This window comes from Canis aureus, chromosome 7 (assembly GCF_053574225.1).
Source record: "Canis aureus isolate CA01 chromosome 7, VMU_Caureus_v.1.0, whole genome shotgun sequence".
In the NCBI taxonomy this organism is placed as follows: Eukaryota; Metazoa; Chordata; class Mammalia; order Carnivora; family Canidae; genus Canis; species Canis aureus.
This window is the reverse complement of record NC_135617.1, coordinates 46,553,223-46,577,546: the sequence shown is the minus strand read 5'-3', so window position 1 is coordinate 46,577,546 and position 24,324 is coordinate 46,553,223. Positions and strand designations below refer to the sequence as shown.

General features: G+C 33.1%; 1 protein-coding gene across 22 annotated transcripts in view; it reads right to left on the bottom strand.

Annotated features, from left to right (window-relative positions):
• Nucleotides 1-24,324, bottom strand: part of KHDRBS2 (KH RNA binding domain containing, signal transduction associated 2) — a 589,140-nt gene that overhangs the window by 481,569 nt on the left and 83,247 nt on the right. For all 22 annotated transcript variants that reach the window (XR_013383276.1, XR_013383278.1, XR_013383277.1 and 19 more), the window contains exon 2: nt 20,203-20,330. Coding sequence is in view for 4 of the 22 variants with exons in the window: in XM_077903521.1 (XP_077759647.1) it covers nt 20,203-20,330 (128 nt within the window). In the remaining 18 variants the exon portion in view is untranslated. The remainder of the gene's footprint in view (nt 1-20,202; nt 20,331-24,324) is intronic.

Sequence of the window (24,324 nt, the reverse complement as noted above, 5' to 3'; positions counted from 1 at the left end):
TAGATTATTTTTAAATTGATGATAGCCAATATACAAATAAAAGCAAAATTCTAGTATCCTTTTTTTAAAAAGTCCATTTTCTTACGATAGACTAAACCTCTAGTACTTACTGTTTATAATTATAAAGAACAAGGTCCATATATTATGTTATAAATAGTTAATCATAAATTAGTTAAATTAATCTAAATTAGTTAATAAATTAATCTATCAAGGCATTTATTGACTGCCCTTATAGCATGGCACTCAGCTTGGCACTAAGAACAAGGAGATAAAAAGCAACCCTTAGCTCCAAGAAGCCCATGCATCTTGGAGACAAGATACTGTACATTAACAGAAATTTAGAATGCAATGTGTTAAGTAAGCATGATGATGTAAATAAGCACAAAGTCCATCATATGAACTAAAACAAGTGAGAAAAAAAAAAGCAACACCCAGAATTCTCTCATTTGCACTCTAAGTTATTTAAAACAATACAGCAAAAACAAAAAAGGTTTGGGGTATTCACTTTTAACACCTAGAAGAATCTTAACCCATCATCTCTGCCCTTTTCCTTCCCCTTTTATATATGTAATTCGTAAACGTCTTAAATCACTTTCAGATCCTCTGAGAAGCCTTTTCTTAATCTAGAGCTTGGGATAGTGGCTATCTTGCATGCTTCCAAACACTGAGCAGTGTACCTAACAGTCCACACAATGGTCTACCCACACTGCATTGTAGTGGTCTGCTTCCTCATCTATTCCCAAGCTACAGGGTCTTTTAAGGGAAAGTGAGCATTTAAAACACAAATCTTACTACAGGTGTTTGTAGTTCTACTGCTTAGCATAGCGCATGACAAGAGTAATTTACTCAACAAATATTTATTAAATACGTTAACTTACAGAGAGTATAGATGATGATTAGCTGATATAATACAAATAAAGCACTTCCTAAGAATTCAACAAACATTCAAAGCCAAGAATGATATGTTTCAGCATGCAAGAATTTGCTGAATTAGTCACAGAAAAAAAATTAAGAAAATAACCCCAGTTAAAGGTATACATGATTATATAAGGATACCTATCAAAAACCTTTTGGTCCATATAAGCCTTTGTGGTTAGACAAAGCTGTGTTCTAAACTTTTATAACTAACATGTACTAGCACTGGATGCTAAGTGATCTATCTAACCCAAATGAACTCAATTTTTCTTTTTCACATGTGAAGAGAAGTTATAGTGTCTACATCATAAATTGTTAAAAAGTATTAAATGAGATAACAAATGTGAAGCATTTAGCTCTGTGGTTGGTATGTAGTAATTCTTGAATTCATAATAATCTTCCTTTCTTCACTTTAAATCCATGCAAACCAGATCAGCATGGGGGATCATCTCAGAAAGTCACACAGCCAAAAGGAAACACTACATTCAACCCAGCTATATTGGGCTGGTTTGTTTATTGCCATATTCCAGTCCCATTATTTGGGGGAATAAATGTCTGTTTCTTCAGTAATGGCCCTGATAATATTTTTGCTGCCACCATGTGGTTGGTGGAAGCAGATACAGGGAGCATTCTTAAGAATTTACTAAAAATTAAAAAATAAATAAATAAAAATAATCTTTTTAAACTATAGCATATTGGGAGCTTGCTTACCATAGTGTAGAAGATGTGCTGATATTCATTATCTCATTTAACTTTTAAAAATGAAAAGAAAATTGTGAGGTTGGTACAATTTGTATCCTTATGCTAGAGATGGCCATAGATCACTTACATGGAAAAGACAGTCCCTTGCACCCACCCATTGTTAGTAGTAAGTAGTACAGCAATATTTCAGATGAAAGCAGTCTCATTTCAGTGTCTGAACACCAAACCATAATGTTGCCCTTTTTTTCTAAATGGTGTTCAACAAGATTAAAAGATGAGTTATTAAAAAAAATGATCCAAATAAATATTTTTCGAAATATCCAAATAAAAAATGCTGTTTCCTCTCACTTATTTGGATACTTTACTTCAATGTAGAAGCCATTTGTCCCATAAGGATTTTGTTGGTCCTTTAGGGTCTAGGGCTGTGCCACAGAAATCTTTATAGTCCCAGAACCCAGTGAATATTTATAAGGAAGACATCAAATCAATGTGTTAATGATTTTAATTTATAGTTCTGTAAGCAACTGACAGATCTTATCTTGTTCTTACATCAGTTCAAAAGCCAAAGATAATCCTTCTTTATACTTCAAGCTTGATCTTAATTTAATCTCAATTCTCCCTGGACAATCTTCCTTTCAGCTTCACTTTGTAACTTTCATTCCCCACCCTCCCAAGAGATTTTATCTGCATCTTTTGTTACAAGGCAGCAGGGTTGAGAGAGGGAGCATACATGGACTCTGGACTCATACCATCAAGTTCTGACTTAGTCACATACTATTGACATAATCCTGAGTATTTAATTAATTTCTGTTAGCCTTGGTTTCCTCATCTCTATGTTGTATGTAAGAACTTACTGAATGGGATTTTCCCCTTATTGTACAGACAAGAGGTATTACTCTCCCTTCTTTCTAGCTCAGAAAACAAATTGGGTTCACATACTGTCACATAAAATCCATCTTTTTCTATGCTTCACAATCACAGTCCAAGAATTAATACTTTTCTCTTTAGGAATGTTCCTGAAATGCTGCTTTCTTGAAAATTAAACAACAGGTTTGATTTTAGATTTAAGATTTTCCCCTCCAGTTATGAATCTTAAGCAAGAAAAAGATTTCAGAGAGTACAGAAAAAAAATGCTCTTTAGTCTTCTCCAGGCTTGTATAATCTAAGATGAGCAATGACACACATCTTGGAGATGCAAATTAACTAGACAAATACTGAAGTAGCAGCAGCAAGATATTTAAGCTGTTGGGTGGTGAACTAAATTCACTATTAGTACAAGAAAAAGTAAGGTTATTCATGCATGTATGTGCACATGCACACATACATAGAGACATACACACACTTTCCAATATTGCAGCATAAATAAAAAATGTCAGCAGGCTATCCTAACAAAGATTCAGCACTGGTGTCAATCTCAAATAGAGATGGCATGCAACACATAGAGCAAAAGGGCTGTATCTGCAGAAAGATAGATTTTAGGCAAATATTAATCATATGGGCAAAATTTTTTTAAAAGAAGGGAAAAATAGATACAACAGAATAGTGCAGGGAATATTAAGTATGTGGTGTGGAGACAATTGCCTGGATTGAGTCTTATATACACATATGTTGATAGGTATGTAAGTAGGCAATACGCTTTTCTTCTCTATGAGTTAGTGTCTTCATCTGTGAAAAGGGAATAATAATAATACATATCACATGGGGCTTATGTGCAGCTTACCTGAGATAATACAAGTAAAAACACAGTGCCTGACACTCAATAAGAATTCATTAAATGTTCATTCTCATGCAAATTAAGACAAATGGGGTTGAGTAACTTGCTTTAGAAAAGGCATTACTTTAATAATCCACTGACTCTTGAGAAAATATATAATTGACACAAAAGACTCTTGTTGTGGTATACCAACACTCACTCAATTGAGTTATTAAAAAAAAAAAAAAACTGAAGATGTAGAATTTTTTGTAGGAGACTGTCCAAAATTTCATTAAAGATGAGGATGGAAAATCTATATTCAAATCTTGACCTGACTAAATTCCTCTTTGCAGTTCATTTATCCCTTTGCCACCTGCTTGCTCCATGGAGACTATTGGCATAAATTAGCACAGGCTGCTCTGTGGCTGTCATTCATATACACACATTACTCCTTAGGAATGACTAAGAAGTAACTTGTGCATGACAAGCAGCCTTAGGGGAACCTAGTGCAGATCTGAAATAAACAAACTAATATCTTCAGCCTGTTACAAGCTCTTTAAATTGCATATTTAGATTCCATGAACACAACAGGGTAAGGATATGGAGCCTTGGATCCACCTGATAGCATCAGCACCTGGACTCACATGAGGCTCACTGTTGATTATGTATGTGAATGAAGGGCTTGGAGGGGAAATCCTGGATTGTGAAACATTATTTCACAGTTTATAGCTTGCTCAATGGGATAAACATTATACTTCACATTTTAAGGTCATATCTCAAGGATTAGTTTCACTCTCTTCCACTAAAATTCATTACCATAAATTATGAATGAATTGAGCATGAGGGAATAACATGCTTAGTGTTTTAAACAGGACATGCTACATAGTCAAATTCCAAATCCAAATTTGCTTGTACAATTCTAATGCTGAACAAATGATGAAGGTCCTTAATGATTGTTTATTGTAAAGTAAAATCTGGTTACTAATAAAGAAAAACAAATATGAGTACTGAGTCAAGTTTTTGGAATACATTCATATTTCATCTCAAACAGCAAAGGAGCACTTTTTCTTTGCAGTGTGCTATGATTGGTGTTAGGATAAAAAGTATAATGCATGGCCCTTGAAAAGATAAGAGGAAAAAAGAAAAGAAAGGAAAGAAAAGAAGAAAAAAGATCAGAGGTTTCAGCCTTTATATTGTTTTTTTTTAAAAAGCACAGAATAATAGCTAAGACCAATGGTTTCCCTTTTAAAAAGAGTGCATTTAAAAATAAACGATATAACTATCTATTCTAATATTTTTTTTTGTAAAACATGGTGATGAAAATAATAAAATATGATCAGCGCTTCCCAAGGCCATGGTTACATCTTGATGTATGGGCAAAAGGACAGAGATTTAAAAACAGCTATTGTCAGACTCACTCAACCCTCCTCAGTGCCAAATTTTTCTTCTTCACTAAACCTAATGAAGAACATTCTTTTGCTTTAAAAAAAATATCTGGCATACTTATACTCTGTTCTCTTGAGCCATGAATATAACTTAAGGGAGATTCTTTTGCAACCACCAGAAGTCTTCTTCACAGACTATGACTAAAGCGTTGATAATATGACTTTAAAGGTAACACTGTCAAACATTTTTCGTAGACATCCTACTTATTCATTCCACATCCGCCTACCCTGAAGTCACAAAACAGATCTTTTATAAGGAGTCTGGGGTGCTAAAATAAATGCTGGGTATTTGCTTTATTTTTTCACTAGCAGAAGCTCTTTTATCACTGGATAAATCATCTTTGTACTAAAATGACCACAATACTTCCCAGACAAGACAAAATGGGGGAAGTCAACCGGAGTACTGATGGAGTATAATGAGAGGATGCATTAGAGAAGGCTCTGGCATGAACAAGTACTAGTTCAGAAAAGGTAGGCCTAGAGATAGAGCAAGTAATGCGTGGGCTCCTGGGACACACCACTCAGGTGTCACTGGGTTTCTGTGTTCTCTCTTGATATCTCCCTCTTCCATTTCTAGTTTTTTCTGCCTTATTTCATCTGTTGCATGACTTTATAACCAAGATTTGAATAGAAGAAAAAGAGAATGAAAAGCCCTGAAATTACTGCACTGTTTAGTGACTTTATAGGACTTCTAGCCAGATGCTTCAAGAATATAAGAAATTTTAATAAAGAGATAGCAAACAATATAAACTCTGTTTTTAACTATATATGTAAGAAAGAAGCAGGTTTCCAACTTATATGCTCTCCCAATCTCTGCTAATATCTCTTTGTGGAAGGATTCATTTCTTAGCATTCTCTCAGTTTTTTTCTATCGATCTTAAGAAGTGGAGATAAGGTATTCCCAAGTGGCTCAGTTGGTTAAGTGCCTGACTCTTGATTTTGGCTCAGGTCATGATTTCATGATTGTGAGATCAAGCCCCATGTCAAACTCCACACTGGGCATGGAACTTGCTTAAGATTCTCTCTCTCCCTCTCCTTTGTCTGTCTCCTCTCCATCTCTTAAAAAAAAGTGGAGGAAAAAAATTAAGGGTTCATAAATAAAGTGGTAAAAAAAGAGTGTAAAAAAAAGAATAATAAGAGAATCACAATTGATGCTAAGGAGAAGAATGTCAACTGAAGGGTCACTGTTTTAAAAATACAAACCACATGCCTTTATTTCATTTAGATTTTGGTTACACAATCACACAAAGCTTTGAATTTTGAGGAGCAGTCATACCACAAATATACCAAAAGATAAAAGCAATTGATGATGGGATTCAAGGGAGAGTGAAACCATTCAAATCATGTAAGAAGTATCATGAAGATTGGAATTAGACAATGGAAAAACACTGAAGGGACTCATGTAAAAATACTTACTCAACATCTTTTATGAAGATGAATACGCCAGAAAATACGCCAGAAAGATGAAGAATACGCCAGAAAGATGAAGACTGAATTCTGCAAAATGTTTCAGAAGGCTACTGCAAAAATGCATGTAAAGAATGATGGTAGCCTAGAAGATGAGGGGTAGCAATGAGGCTAGAGAAATATGAATGGATTTGAACTGTGCTTAGAAGGTAAGAATGTACAGGCTTTGGTGATTATAAAGTCAAATTAAGAGTCAAATATCATACCCAAATTTCTCTCTTTGCAACAAAGAGGATGATGTCCCATTCACTAAAATAGGAGCAAAAGAGTAAGACCAGATTCTATTGAAAAGAGAAGTAATCTAGTTTCGATCTTGCTGAGTCTAAGTGGCCGTGGGGACTTCAGGTGAGGATGTCAACTCAGTTACTGAATAAACCTGGAAATCAAGAAAATATATCAGCTGAAGATCTGGATTTTAAAGTCATTAGCAAATACATTGCTCTGAAGACCATGGCAGGAGATCGAATTGCCAGGGATTAGTATAGAGCAAACTTCAGGGACCTGGGCGGAGACCACAGTACATGTTATCTTCTGCCTCCTATGCAGACTTTAAGGACTCTTGGTTTGGCTCTCCTCTCAACAATGCCCAGAGTAGCAAAATGCACATGCATTTATTTTATTCAACTTTATTGCTAAGCTATTATTTTTTTCTTTAATGTAAAAATACTATTCATATAATCTAAAACAATTTTCCTCTCATATGGTTGTTTTTAGAGTGCACAGAATAAGCTATTCCCAGATCTGTCTTCCACAGTTTACAAAAATGTAAGAGTTCACATAAGTCATTTGCAAGAAGAATAGAAATGGAGGAAAGTGATAGTTTCTGCATAATCTTTCCATTTTTGTGAAAATTGGAGTGTTCTATCCCACTGGTGTGTCTTGGGGGAAAAATCCCATCATAATTTCAGAGTACATAATGGCCTCACTCCTTTTTTCACACGTGTGAAACACAGTTGCAGCAATTTCTCTGTCTAGTTAGACAACATATTGTCTGGCAGCAGAATTGTGTATGTTAATTTAATGCATTTCCCCATACATTTCCCAGGGTGTAGTCAGAAACAATTCTATCCATACCAGAAAAATAAAAGGTTCTTAGGAATGCCATCGATCCAATTATATCTGATAGCTTAGGTAGAGAATTATTGTGTAAAGAAGCTGTTAATAATTTCAAACCATCTGTGATCAAACCTCAAAACGATAAACATGTGAAAAATATTTCCCAAATTCCACTAAGTTATGTGTTTTTTTGTGTGTGTCTTGTACCATATATTTTTTATCAACCAAGAAGTTACATTTTAATAGTCAATTTCATAGAGAATTTTTGAAGACTATATTAAGTCTTACAATAAAACATTTAGATTCAGTAGATTTAGATTGAATTAAAGCAAGATGGAATAATGGATACATGATCAAATGTAGATAATAAAGTCAATTGCAGGGTTAGTATAAAATTATATAATCAAAAATTATTTGAAGACCTTGAAATTAGATCCCAGCAGATAACCGAAACTATAAAATGTGTTCATAAACTTGAGTTTTCCCTTAATTTAATAAAAATTCAGATGGACATTGACCACTTCAGAAATTAAATTTGCCTCGTTACAAGTTTGCCTTAAAATATAAATTCTACTTTGAATCTAACATTAGTATTCTATTTGAATTGTAATAAATAAGAGTGCTGAGAGGGAAATACTCTCCTCAGCATTTTGTTAGATTCTATCACTGAAATCATAAAACAAAAAATGTGTGTCATTAGATTTTTCTGGCAAAGGAAAGTTACTCCTTTAACTCTCCTTTCTGGAAAGGAGAGTTACTCCTTTAAAAAAAGTTAATTTTGTAGCTTTTTATGACACCATAAAATTAATAATTTTTCCATTAGGTTAAATACAATGCCTTACTCTAAAAGAAGAAAATAAAAATGATGTAAGCTAAGTCCATGAGTTATGATTTCTAATTTTAAATTACACAGGCTATCATATAAATTGAAGCAAAATTACTATTGGCACAAGTGATAATGAAGAATTCTGTGAAACTTCGATATGTGTTAGGTAGTTCCAGAACTACCTAACAAATATCCTACTAAATGAAACACAGAACATTTCACTCTCACTTAGTTAGTACACATCATTAAAAATAAACTAGTAGCAGAATCAACTTCTATCTTTAAGAGATGTGTCTTCAGATGGGAACATAGGAAGTAAACAAAATATATGCTGTCAGAGTATGTACTTATGTTTTAACACAAACTGGTATACAATGATAAGTCATAGATTTAACCTGCAAAAATTCAGTATTGCAACATGGTTTATATAAACTTCATTTCATAATTTAATATTATATGCTGAACAATCATTTTTAATGGATGAATGTTAATTTATGACAGTTCACAAATTTATATCTCAAATTCCAAACATTTGAACAAGAAGATGGAGACCATATGTGAGCAACGCTTTAGAGTTCTATTTAAATGAGTAGAATTAAATTTAGTTTGTAAAAAACATTCAAGATAACATTTATGTATAATTTTTCTTCTCTTCTTCAATCTTAATTATTAAATGTTTACGTGACTTTAAACAGTTTAATTATCTGTGCCTTAATTTCTCTCTATATATAGTACATACTCCACGGAGATATTCAGTGGATTAAATCAGGTAATAGATAAAATTGCTTGGTATATAGTAGTCAACAAATACAAATTTTATTACCCCCAATTTAATCGTTATCCCTTTCATTCACTTTATTCCTATTTTTATTAATGTCTTAATGTCTCTGTTTCAGGAATGGTATTACAGGATTCTTAGGGAAATAATTCTAAGTATCAGTTTTATCAAACGTACACGGAGCCTGTCACAGAGTAGGTGGTTCCCCACCAAAGACTGTTATTAAGTGGGGAAAAAAGAGAAAAAAATTAAATTTACTTAGTGATGATATTTGTGCAAGCTTACACCAGGCACTGATACAAGCCAAGTACATAGATATACTCCCCTGCATCCTGGATGAAACTTCATGGCATATCATTATACTCATATTGTAGCTGAAAAACAGTGAGGGTGAAGGTGTTTATGGAAATTTCCACTGTCATAGTTGAATGAAGGTGGAGCTGTGACTCACAACTTAGGTCTATCTGGTCCAAAATTCTATTATTTTCCCAGTACTGTCTCTTCACAGCTCTCTTTAGCCTCTCAAAAACTCTACATCTTAATATATTCTTACAGATTTCTTTCCAGAAACAAAGAGGCCAGACCTAAAAATTACCAGGTTGCAAAAATCTCCATATAAAGTTTCTCTATTAAGAGGACTTGACAGTAAAATAAACATTCCCCTGATCTTACCTCTCTGCTCTTCTCAACCCTACATCCCAAATAATACCCTCTTCTCTCCTTCTCTTATCTATGCTTTTTCAAATAATGCCTATTTTTCCTGATCTTTGCCTCCTTTTCATGCCTTAGTCTCTTACATGTAAAGGAAACTGTTAAAGACAATCTGACTTCAAGTTTTTATTTAATTTAATGCAATCCCAAAGCTTCAGGATCCATCCCAGTACAAAGCCATATTGGGACAATTGTTTAAATCTACTACAGGGGGACACCTGAGTGGCTCAGCAGTTGAGTGTCTGCCTTCTGTCCAGGGTGTGATCCCAGGGTCCGGGGATCAAGTCCCACATTAGGCTACCTCAAGGAGCCTGGTTCTCTCTCTGTGTGTCTCTCATGAATAAATAAATAAAATCTTAAGAAATAAAAAAATAAATCTACTACAGGATATCCTGAGACCCACGAAAACATCTTTTATATTTTCACAATGACTGCCATATAGATCCAATAAATATCTCCTGAATGAACAAATGAAGTGGAATTAATATTCAGAATTATGATGTGAAAGCTTCATAGGCTCTTTTGTAAAAGGTCAAATGATGTTCAATATACTGTACTTAATAAAAATGGATAATTAAATAATAAAACTGAAACATGATATTCAGAAATGACTTGAAAGTAATTTCTGAGTTAACCTTTAACTTCATTTTAATTAGAAAATTTGGTTAAGTAAAGTAACCGATTATCAAGGCATTAGTATTGAGTAAAATTTTCACTGCTATTGCTTTCTTCTTGTACTTGGGTTCTCTCTGACAAGATTAGAGCAGCACTGGGGCTTCCTTCAATGAAGACAGAGATACTGGAGTCTCTTTGAGAGAAACTGTGATTTCATTCCTATAAGTATGACAAGTTCCCTGAAAATTTTGTAAGAATAGGCAAGAGGTGAGAATAGGGAGATCTTTGTTCTGGGTCTGTTATAGTTCCTCCAGAGAATGTCTCAGAAAAGAGGCTATGCAGTTATTCTATAGTCATTCAGCAATTATTTATAGACCACCTAATTTTGTGCTAGGCACTGTTGTACGTGATAGGGATGTGTGATTGATCGAGAAAAGACAAGGAGACTTGCCATTTTTCAGTTTACATACTAATGTGGAGAAATCATAAAAATAACAAATAAGTAAGAAGTCCGTTAGAATGTGATACCCGCTATGGAAAAAAGAAAAATGAGAGAAGGTTAAAGGAATTGTGAGTACTTACATAGGGATAGATGAAGGTTCTCGTAGAAACAGAGAGGTTGAGGTCATGAGAGTAATCCAGGTAAGAGAAGATGATGACTTAGGCCAGGGTCGTAACAGTGGAAGTGGTGATAGCTATCTGATTCTTGATGTATTTGAAAGATAAGACTACTCGATTTGCCCAGCAGATTGGATAGGATGTGTAGGAGAAAGGAGTCAAGGAGGAGTCCCCAGTTTCTGACCCGACCAAATAAAAGGATAGTACTGCCAACCAGTGAAACAGACACGTGGGGTGAGAAGACTGTTGGTTGAATATGAGATGTCCAGACATCCACATACTGTCAAGAAGGTGGCTCCATCTCTAAGTCTTGGAAAGAGGTCTTGAATAGATCATGAATTTATAGACAGGTAAAGCCATGTCACAGGTGAGATGACCAAGGGGGTGTGAATGTACACATATAAGAACATCATGGCTAATCCCTGGGGAACTCCAACATTAAGTTGTGGCAGAGGAGAAACCAGCAGAGGGGGGTGAGAAATGGAACTAGTTTTGTCGCAAGACATAAAAATAAATCTGATGTCCAGAAGCCAAACGAAGACAACTTATCAAGATACTTCAATTAAGAGCATGATTCAAGTGTTTTAAATGAGTTTTTTTGTGATGCAGAAGCCAGAACCAGGACAAATGACAACTTACAAGGATAAAAATTGTATTTCAATGAAGAAAAAAAATTTGAATAGCAACATCTATTCATTATCAGATCCAGCTGTTTTATAATAATCTGAACTTTCTTTTTAATCTCTAGACGTATTCACAGACAGCCTGATGAGTATCACAGATATTCTAGAAATGATTCCTAATTGGGTAGAAGATTAGACCATACGACCTATGAGATACACTCCAACTAATGAGTCTATTATTTCTGCCTCACTTCACACCAGAGGAGAAATACATCTGTTTTTCCATCTGTGGGCCTTTGCAAACTAAGCAGTCTGTGTCCAGAGTTATCTCAACGCCTCTTCATATAAAAGAAAGTGAATCGTAATAATGGTTTAATGCAAAGAAGAGAGGATTCGGTACAAACACACCTGAATTTCAATGTTAACACTATCACTAATACATTGTGTGGCTTTAGGAGAGCTTCTTAAATATTTTTAAACCTTAGTCTCTTCTTCAGAACTCTTACAGCATTCCTGAAGGAATAAAATAGTTCACTGTACTTTGCTTAGTGTTTGATATGCACTAGGTTCTCAAAAAAAACCTTATTTCTGTAAGTGGGAGGTCCCAGATTTAAGGACTATTTTCATGTTATAAAGTTAGCTATTTCTAAACTTGAGTTCTAGAATATATTCCTCATTTAAGCAGCATACTTACTGATAAACTAGAAAAAGAAGTTTTTCTAGTATGAGTTTTTCATTAGGACAAAATTTTTATTTGGTTTTGAAGATCATAATAAATTTTGCGGAGCCATGTTTGGAGTCAAATTTTCTACTGTATGTTTTAAGACATCATTTGCTTACATTATAATTAATTGAAACATAGTCTAATGAAGTATAGACAAGAAGCTGTGAAATTAGAGCAGCTAGAATGAATAGAATATGAATCCTGATTGGTCATTTTCTAGTAATGAGGTTTTGGCAAATAAATTCCTCTGAGACTCCATGTCCTTGTCTATAATGAATGGAGAGAATGAATTATTGGAATTTTTACGACAATGAAATGAGTTAATATATGTAAAAACTAAAGTGTCTGATTTACAAAAAAATTCAATAATCCTTAGTTTTTAATATTTGGTCCTCTGGTCTAGGAAAAAAATCTAAACAGAACTGTTTCTATTTTAATGTTTTCATTAGCCCAAACTATTTTAAAAATATCTTTATTCAGAAAATAACATATTAATAACATATTAATAATTACTAATTCAAACAGCACAAAGAGCCTACAATAAAAAAGGGCCTCCTTCCTTTTACTTACAATCTATCATCATAAATAAAAATGTAGATATATTCCTTTTATACTCAAGAGAAACAATCATCTTTTATACTTTGACTTAATAGTAAATATATTTGCAAATATATAATTCTTAAATAAATTGCTAGATATCCAACTGCTTCTGAAAGTCTGCCTTTGTGATTTTCATTGATTTTACAAAATTGTTTCCCCAAATGGCTGAATCTCAATGGTCTGAGCAACAGGTTATGGAGTGTTTTTGTTTTTTGTTTTTTGTTTTCCTGTACCCTAACATCATTTTCGGTTATAATCAAACTTTCTTGTCAGTCTGATAGAAAATAGAAGCATTTCAAAGTCATCTTGACTTGACTTTTCCAATAAGTAATGTTCAAGATACTTTTCTATTTGCTTTAAACAGTACATGTGTGGTATTTATTGGCATCATCAACTTCTTGTACAATTAGAAGAATTGAGTCCCTACATATGAAGAAAATAAATTTTCTGTCACGTGTTTCAATATTTCTCAAATAGTCATACCAGTTTGGTATTTTAATTGTGACTTTTAATTTTGGTAATCATCATTACCATTTTTGCTTGTACAGAAGTTTTAGGTCATGAAATATTTTAATTGTTTACCTACAGCTTTAGTATTTTTCCATCTTTCTTAGGAATGCTTTCCCTCAGGATGCCTGGGTGGCTCAGCAGTTGAGCACATCTGCCTTCAGCTCAGGGTGTGATCCTGGAGTCCCAGGATCGAGTTCCTTATTGGGCTCCCTGTGGAGCCTGCTTCTCCCTCTATGTCTCTGCCTTTCTTTCTCTGTGTGTCTCATGAATAAATAAATAAAATCTTAAAAAAAAAAAAAAAGGAATGCTTTCCCTCCATTAAATTTCCCATAATATTTTCTACTGGTTTTGTTTTGTTTTTGCATTTAATCTTAGAGCAGTTAAGATGTATGTTGGTGTAAAAGATGAGTTAGGGATTTAATCTTTCTTTTCTTTTGCCCCTAAAGACTTCAATAGTTATTTTTCCAATATTTATTGAATAAAGGATCTCTTCATTCCGATTATAAATATATACTTATTATACAATATATGTTCATGTTTATTTCATGAGGAATGAGAAATCTATTTTATCAAATGACTGTTTGATCCTGTTCTAAAATTCAGTAAATTTTAAAAGTATGTAGACTCAACCAGTCTTACATCCCTGAAATTAAAAGACATTTGGGTGTAATTTATTCTGCTTGTAATGTGCCATTAATACATTTGCTCGTAGTTTTTAACATTACTTTTTATTGCAATAAATATATATAACATAAAATTTACTATTCTAACTACTTTTAAATGTGCAATTCGGGGGCATTAATTACATTCACAATGTTGTGCAACTATCACATCTACTTCCAGAACTTTTTCATCATCCCAAAGACAAATTTTGTATCCATTAAACAGTAACTCCCCATTTTTCCCCTCTCCTTTCCCTCTGGTAACCCCTATTCCATTTTCCAGGTCTAAGAATTTGGTAGTTTCTAAGTACCTCAAATAAGTGGAATCATACAATGTTTGCCCTTTTGTATCGGGTTTATTTCACTTTGCACATTTTCAATGTTTATCCATGTTATAACAGGTATCTAAATATTGTTCTTTAAGGTTTAATAATATTCTGTTGTACACACACACACATACGTGTGTGCATACACACAGACACAAACCACATTTTGCTTATTCATTTATCTGTTGAGGATATTTGCATTGATCCTTGGCTATCATGAACAATGATGCTATGAACACTGGCACATAATATTTGATACTATTTTAAAGCTCTTGCATTGACATTCCTAATGGAATTCTTATAATGTTTTATTTTTTGTGATATCCTTGTGAAATCCATACATTTTTAAGGAAATTAATTATAAAATGGTAGAAATCTAAATGTGTTACATAAATTTAACAATCACTTAAATTTGAGAAGGCAAACAAAAATCACAATTTTTCTACGTGGATCCAAATCTCTTTCAAAAAGTTGCTATAGTCAGGTTCTAACTTAGTACTATAAGTAACTGTAATCCTTTATCTGGATGTTTGGTGGAGGGGCATGCATTAATTTTTACTTCCTGTATCCTTTCCAGAGAAAGTTTGTTTTCTGCTAATATCAATATATACAGTATTTAAATTTATATCAAATTCACTTGCTTCCATATGTGAAAAAGTCCTTCAAGGTCCATAATAATACTGGAATCCATTAGACAGCTAACGTAGTTCCTCTTGATTGTTTTAATGATCTTTCTTCTCTAGTCTTTTAAAGATCTACTATATAAGAAACCACTTCTACTGCAATGACAAATAACAAGAGTCATCTGTGTTCCATGGGTACAGACAAACTCACTAAAGGCTCACTGAATTAAATAAATAAATTAACAAATAAGTGAATGAAAAATGGTAAGATTATAGAAAGGGATGTGAGGTGGAAGCTCTTTTTACTCTCAAGGAATCCTTGAGTAAGGATATAGGTTTGGACACATTTTAAAAGGCACTTTAATGATCCTTTTGAAGTAGTTTTCAGTTTTCCAGTTGAGGGCAAATGTGAAATAATCTGGCAGAAAGGAAACAATGGATTAAAACAGACTGAAGATTCTCTAGGAGATCTATACATAGAAAGGAGAGATTATTTTAAAAAGTATGAGGAGGTATTTTGTGAGGTTGTGCTGAGTCCATAGAAAAGGATGTGGAGAGAAGAACATAATTCAGGATTAGGAACACATAGGTCAATAAAACATAAAGACAAAAAAGATTTAAATATGGAATAAGAATTAGTTAAAAGAAAAAAAAGAATTAGTTAAAAGAAAGGGTTATGGAAAAGACAAGGACTAGACATATCACTGCAAATTTCTAAAACAGAGACAAAAGAATTTTAAGCACCAAATGGAAAATAATATTGAAGTACATAGGATGAGAATTAGTTAAAAGAAAGGGTTATTGGAAAAGACAAGGACTAGACATATCACCACAAATTTCTAGAAAACATAGTTATTTCAAGTGCCATTCTCCTGGAGAGAATGCAGTCCAGAGAATTTTGGAATGTTTTTCTTTCTCATAGGAAATGTGAATCTGAGTGTCATGTTATTTTCCAATTGAGATTTACATTCACAGGTGAGAGACTAGGAAACTGATATGAATGAAATTGAAATCACAAAGCCCGATAAAATCCTCTCTTCCATTACCTTTAGAAAAGTAAAAAGCAACGCTATGCAATAACCTCTGTCTGGTAAAGATAAAACAGGTTTAAGATGTAAGCTACTGAGTGGTTTTTGGAAAACCTCATTGCTTAGAAAAATAGAGAGGTGTTTCCAAGATTATAGGTGATGATATTGGCTTTGAAATACAAAGTTACCACAGTTAGAAATCCTGGGTCTCTAAGAACTATTCTTAAGTGGTCTGATAAATACTTAAGTTAGAAAAAAATAACACTCATCAAGAATTTTGATTTGGGTTTTCATCTTTTGGAGTATAGAGAAAGAAACCAACTCTATGAGAAGACATGACAGGTTTCAGAGACTGGTTCCAGTCAGGCACAAAGGCAGCTCCTCTCTCTGGGACTGAGCAGAGTAACTGAAATATAGGGCAAGTGTGGTGCTTATGAACATATTTTGGAACTTTAATTTTCTGCATTAATCTACATAAGGAATTGATTTGAGAAGCAGCACTGGGGAACGTAGCTGTGTTTGATCTTAAAAGGGGCCAAATTTGGGGCCGATATACACTCCTGGCGATCTACTGCTTTAAAAAGTTGGCAGTAACTCAAATCCAGAAATAAAAAGTGGGCCTCCAGGCAAAATTAATTGAAGGAAAGGCCTGATGCACTTCAGAGGATTCTGAAGCCAACATCAAAAGACACTTTTAAAAGGCATTGAGAGGTTGGATTGCCCAGGTGACCAAATAGGTATAGTTGCAAGCAAGGAGCAGATCTCCCTCAAGTGGGTGGAAGTGGCACCTCATGGCCCTGTCAATTTGCCCATGCTTGTGTTAGACTGTCCTTTTGCATGTCTAAAAACAGAATAAAACTTTAGCCATTTAAATGTACCTTTGTTTCTTAGGTCCCTATGAGACACTTGTTTGTTGAGGACCAAGAATTATGGCATTTTTCTTTCTTCCAAGGATGAATATTGTTAATATTATTAATACCAACTTTATGCCCTAAGCTATGGTTCTGTTCTTTTGTTGGATATGTGATAGTTTTGCATGCCAACACTAAATCATAATGTAATCTTTGAAGACATTTTCAACAGCAAAGAACCTCAATTCGCATTTTTCCAACGCAATTAACAACTGGATACAAAGGCATGGCCAAGTTTACAGACAACAGTAACAAGGTATGACCATCACTTGTCCGATGGAGACTGTAAAATAATTCTGATTATAATATGCATACCAGTTGGAGATGTTAAGATTTAAAAAAAAGTAAATGTATATTAGACTATGAAATATATTTTGTATGGATTTAGGGAGAAAGAGTTCACGTTAAGGACAGTGAGTTTTCTGCATGAATCTCACTAGGATCTTCTACATGAACCTCTTAGGATTATAGAAAAACATACTGCCACATGTTGCCTCCTTGGAGACTTGACTATCAAGAAATAATTGCACTGATTCTGAAACATCTGTAAATGCAAACAATAGATGTGCATAGTTTATTTCTTGACTAATCTTGTTGCAAATAAAAATATTAAAAACAAATAAGAAAAGCTGTTCATTATAATTTGATGACATATTTCCCCCCAAATCTAGTGATTAAACATAAAGCACTAGAGTTAGATAAATCATTCTTAATGTGTTTGAACAGCATTTTTACATTTTGTATAATTCAAAATCTTAAACTTATTTCAATTCCTTGTATTATTCAATTAAGTCAGCAAATTAACTTGATATTGGAGACTAACTGAAATCAAATCTTTCTAAAAAGGTCATGTAGTAAAGTCAAGATAAGGTCATTTCCTCAAGAAGTCCCATAGTTATTTACTGCCTTTTGTTGGAAAGGACTGTGTCATTGCCTCACTAATTACCAGATCAAACAGACAGCAGGCATCAAGGGGAGAGGCAGCTCTGAGAGAAGTTGTGAAAAGTAGGTCTTTCTCCAATGTACCCCCTGACGGATAAACCACTTTTTATTATAAAAGATTAAACTTTAAGTCCATAAATACTGTTATTCTCTGCCCATCAGTTCATAGTATCACACCACACCACATATTTTACAGCTCCCAAATGTACATCCAATATGGCTCAAGTGTAGTGACTGTAATCTTAACCCACTGATATTTTTGTGAGAGGTAGGCAATAATCACTTAGTAGGAGAGAGTCACCACTTTTGAAATAAAATATGGTTTTCAGAAAGTTGGTTTTAATTTGTTATACTATAAAAGCAAACAAAAACAAATGTAGGTCAACTTGATAGATGAATTTGTTCTGTTTTGTTCTCAGTACCTTTTTCTGTAAAAGGGCTCTAAGACTTCTTTTATTGTGATGTATGAAATGCACATCCTTTTAAAAATGATTTAAAGTGATCTAGCATTCTACTCGTCAATTAAGAATGGCAAATTTTCTAAGGCATAAATTGTTATTTGATAATATTCCATAAAAGCACTAATCATTAGGAGCTCTCATTCCTCACATTCTTCCATATTTTACATAAATAAGTAATAAAAAAATGTGAACATTATCAGTCAAGTTATAAACGTAATGGCTCCCAAAAAGTGAAGAATCTAAAATAACAGCAACTTCTCTAAATATTTCTATCTGCAACAAAGATATGACTTTGAGTAATTCATAATTTCCCAGTTACCTCATTTGGTAAATAAAAGCTTTATATATTCTGTGATTTAGATAATTAGTCTCAGCATAAACATTCTGCGATTCGAAAAATTCTGGGAGGTACAATAATTGCTAGTAAGATATGGTCTGTTTCAATACAAATAGGTAGTTTTGTTATTTGATCATCTTCCCATAAATTATGAAATTAAATCTCACACAAACATGAGACACTATACAGTATTATTGTTTCGATATTCATCATCATGCATCAAATACAGACTACTGCAATATTCAGTATAAAAACACTCATGCTGTCACTTCAAGAGCCACCACGACCTGAAATGCCTTTCACACTTTACCAATCTGATTTGGTCAGAGATACAGGTCTGTACTTTATTAAGAAGGAGATACTGAGTCTGTCACTGGCTTTCCATATCCAGAGAATAGACAAGTGTTATTCTGAGAAATGGTATCTAGTTATGTAATATTTAAATACATTATTTAGAGAGAGAATCTTGTACTTCATAGTGGATTAACCAAATCTTTTTAAAAAGACGTTTTTCTTAATATCCACATTTCTACCACATTTTATTACCAAGTAAACATTTTCATGTACATTTTCTCTGCCTAATTTAATATTCATAAAAACATGATTATGAAATAAATCTTAAAAAAATTAATTGTAAAATATACATCGATTGAATGGACTTTTCTTGTAATAGAGGCAATCTAGCTAAAAAAAAAAAAAAATCCCACAAAACCCAAAAAACCTGCATGCCCAAAAATCTCATCTGAAAGCTAAATTTTATGGTTTGGTGGGCTGCAACAATTTATTCCTATTTGAAATAATTATAAACACAACATCCCACTTAATTATATTTACTAAAATTTATCATATTAGAAGACAATTGGTAGACTACAGCATTTATTTCTGTAGTCTTCATTATTAGGATAATTGCATGGTCCTTGTTTCAGATTCACTCTTCAGAAAGTAAATTACCAGATTGAAACTGAGTTTCCATTGTAATACTTAATTTACTAAAAAAAGAGAAAGAAACTCCTTTTACCCATCGGAATTTATAAATATAAGTGATGAAACCATGATGTGGAATGCCTTATCTTATACTCATGATTCTGGTAATACAAATCTTGTATGATAAAATGTCTAGTGAGAAAGTACTCTCAAGAGAACAGTATTGTACTTATCTTAATAAATTAACCCTGACTACAGAAGACTAGAGGTTCTAATCTAAGGGTCTAATAAAGACTAGATTACTTTCCTGGATATAATAATTTCCTGTGGACTAGATAATGCTATATATTTAGTACCATTAATCCACTCTTTTTTATAATTGGAAAATATAGTAACATGAACCAAAACAAGATCAAGTGACTATGTATATTTGGACAAATTGTTGAACTATTTACATATTAAATAAGTAATTAAAATATCTAATTATGCTTCCCATATTCACAGAATAAAAGTGCTATGGTCTTTAGTTGAAAATTTTTCTTATGGTTGTACTTTCAAAGACTTCTCTTTCCTCCATCAATATCATATATTTGTGTATACTAATACAATGAAGTTTTAAATATTCATTTCATGAAAGACAATGAATAAAACATCAAGTTTTATTTTTTTCCTAATTCTATGAAAACAGAGCATATATTGCAATACCTTTGGATATTGCTTGACAGGAATCAATACTCTTTCTGAGAGCTTTATGTTTTTGTTGCTGATGACATCAAGATATTTCTTTTCTTCATCTTCCTTTTTTCCATCAGAACCTTGAAATTTTTCAATTTCTGAAAAAAAATCACAAGGAAAAAAACAGTAAGCAAAATGAAAAGTCGTCATAAATATGATTGTTCTTATTACTCTCCTTCTTAAAAAAGATTTTGAAGAACCTTAATAGAACTGAAGCAACACCTGTTAACAGTTACATGCATGCTGCTACCATATGTTAAGATGAACTGTCAGCTAAAACTAAAAGTTACCATTGAAGATGTGACTGACTTCCGTGAGACAAATGATGGATTTAATTTTTAGCAACTTCAAATAAAACACAGGAAGAATATGCCCTTTAAAGATTTAAAATATCTAAGCGAAACTAACTTTCCTAGGCACAATAAATAGAACAAACTAAGTTGTAAGGTTATATGTTTCATAGTTACTGAGAATTATTCCTACAAAAAATAATTGAAAATAGTAATCATCTGTTACCAAATAGGATAGTAAAGATAAACAGCATGTTATTTTACATTCCAACAAACTTAAAGGGAATTAAAAGAGTCACAGCGATGTCTTTTAAAGGATTAAATCTGTGAATGCTATCATTCATATTCATCATTATGAAACTGTCTGTCCATATGTTTAAAAAGAATCACTAATTTTGTCTTATGAGACTATTCCCAAAATGGGTATTTTTGAGCAAATGTACACTACCTATTCTTTCTTTTTAAAATTAGTTTATTCCACAAAATTCTTAAACCTCTACTATGGGTACCACAGATAAAACAGAAAACAAGAAAATGTCTCTGCTTTTATGGAATCTATATTCTGATGGGGAAAATGAGCAATTAGAAAATGAATATATATGTACATGCATACTTATGTGTGGGGGTAAAGAATGATAAAGCTATTAAGACAGGGTGGGCTTTTTTTCTTAGTTTTGTTAGAATTAGAACAAAAACATTTATTTCTGTAATTTTGGAGTAAAAGGAAAGGTGATGATACCCATTAAGCATGTAAATTCCCAATTCATATTAATTTACATTGCATTTTGAAACAATTATTTTTTTAAAGATCTGACTACCTCTGGAGGTGAAAGGAATACTGTATTACATCTAACAGCTTTGTTCTTTGTTATTTTATTTGTAATTAGCATCTTTTCCGAAATGATTTCACACGCCTTACATAAAATTCCTGTAACATTCTGGATGGTAATCTTTTAGCATACTGTTAATTTGGCTCATGTGGAATTATTAAAAAATCTTTTTGAAGTAAGATCACATTGCTTACATAAATAATGGTGGAATGAATGCTATAATGCATAGTTTGCACGAAGTCATTTACAATCACTTTTTCCCGGTATATGCTGTAATTTCCCTAATGACAATTATCTTAAAATAAACTATGCTGCTTGAAGAGAAGTTATATATAATATGTCTATAATTGCTACTCAGAACGATGGCATCAGATTCTTACTTTTCCACTCTAGATTAACAAGCCACTTTAACTGACTCTTTTTCAACCAAAAAGCACTCTCTATTCAGGCTTTTCAACCCCTTACGTAATTATTACATACAGAACTCTGACAACTGCAAAGAAAGGATATTCATTATATCTTCTGATACTGACAGTGAACTTTTGATCGCTACCCTTTGGGTACATGCACCTATCTAATACCATACTTCCTAGTTTGCTGAGGCAATTGTAATGTGGGACACACTGAAGGAACCAACTCAATCCCCAGTCTATTAAATGTACGGTTTCTCTCTTGTAACTCTGTCATAAAATAAATTGAATTTGTCTGACATTATTTATTCTCTACAAGACTACTACTACCTTTGGCATTTTTAGACATTTGTAATTTGATCAATCAATGATTAATTCCAATAAATTTTCCATCAAGAAATGGAACTGAATAAAATATCATTTCCACTGCTGCTTTTTCTGCTTGTTCCTACACTTTCCTTTTAAAAATGTTGATATATCTTTTGCCCTTTTGATACTTTCAGGGAGTTATCTAGTCTTTCCTGACATATCTACATGACCAATAGCTCAGTAATTGCATTTGTCAACTGCATAGTCACAAAATCGTAAAAGCCAGATTTGCCTGATTTTCAACCTAGAGAAAACAATGTATATAATACCTTCCCTTTTTAAATTTTAGTTTAAAATAATTCTTTATTTCATAACTAAGGCACATTCCTTGTGGGACATCTATACAATACAGGTATCCATAAAAACTTAAAGGCACACACTGTCATCGAACAATAACAGTTTTGTTGCATAGAGAGCTGAGTAATGTTTTATACTTGTTTATATGGTCTCTCTTTAAATTTGGCTTCCATATTATTGAGAAAACATACTCAATATCGTAGGGCAGGCTTATGTTAAATGTTAAACTACATAGATTTTAGAATTTTCTGTTCTCTCATCTTTTTTCTTTTAATGCCCATATTTGTTCAAGAATTTTTTAAGCACTCATGGTCTTATTTTTAGAGGCTCTCTCCCAAAATTATGAGAAGATGATAATAGAGTTAATTTTTGGTCAAGGGTATATTCACTTCCACCCACTGGGATTTTAGTCAAGATGGAAGCTCCATTGAGAAAATATCAGAGAGGGAAAAAAAAAAGAAAAAAAAAAAGAAAATATCAGAGAGGGTGACAAAACAGAGAGAATCCTAACTCTGGGAAGTGAACAAGGGTTAATGGAAGGGGAGGTGGGCGGGAGGATGGGGTGACTGGGTGACGGGCACTGAGGGGGGCACTTGATGGGATGAGTACTGGGTATTATACTATATGTTGGGAAATCAAACTCCAATAAAAGAATATAAAAAGAAAGAAAAAAAAGAAAGAAAGAAGAAAGAAAGAAAGAAAGAAAGAAAGAAAGAAAGAAAGAAAGAAGAAAGAAAGAAGAGAAAGAAGAAAGAAAAAGAATTTTTTATTTTAATAAAAAACACATAACAGTACATACCATTTTAATCATTTTCAAAGAATTTATTTATTTATTTGAGAGAAAAAAAAAAAGATAGCAAGAGAGAGCACAAGCAGGGGGCAGGAAAAATGAAAAGCAGGCTCCCTACTGAGCAGGGAGCCCAACATGGGACTCCATCTGAGGGCCTTGGAATCATGACCTGAGCCGAAGGCAGACATTTACCTGACTAAGCCACCCAGATGTCCTCATTTTAATCACTTTTTAGTGTACAATTCAGTAGTATAAGCCTATTATTATGTTATGCAACAGATCTCTAGAATTTTTCCATCTTGCAAAACTGAAATTCAAGACTCACTACTCATTTTCCATCCCCTTCCCACAGGCCTTGGCAACCACCTTTTCCCTATCTGTTTCTATGCTTGACCACTTTAGATATGTCATGAGTAGAATAGCACAGTATTTGCTCTTTTATGACTGGTTTATTTCACTTAGCATAATGTCCTCAAGGTTTATCCATGTTGTAACATGTATCAGGATTTTCTCATTTTGGAAGTTCGTATAACATTCCATTGTAGATATATACCACATTTTCTTAATCCATTTATCCATCAATGGACATCTGAGTTGCTTCCACCTCTTAGTCATTGCGAATAATGCTTTGATGAACATGGGTGTGGAAGTATCTCTTTGAGATCTTGCTTTGAAATATTTTGTATATATACCCAGAAGTGGGATTGTTGGATCAAACAGCAATTCCATTTTAATTTTTTGAGAAACCTCCATACTATTTTCTGTAATGTCTGCACCATTTTATATTCCCAACAAGAGTGCACAACAGTTCCAATTTCTCTGCATCCTTGCCAACACATAATATTTTTTATTCTTTTGACAGTGGCCATCCTAATGGGTGTGAGGTGTTATTTCATGGTAGTTTTTAATTTCTCTTATGATTAGTGATCTTGAGCATCATTTCATATGCATGTTGACTATATTTCTTTTTTGTAATATTATCTAAGTCCTTTGCCCATTTTTAATTGGGTTATGTTTTATTGTTGTTGAGTTGTATAATTTCATTATATACCCTGCATATTAAACCCTGATCAGATATATGATTTGTGAATATTTTTCCCATTCCA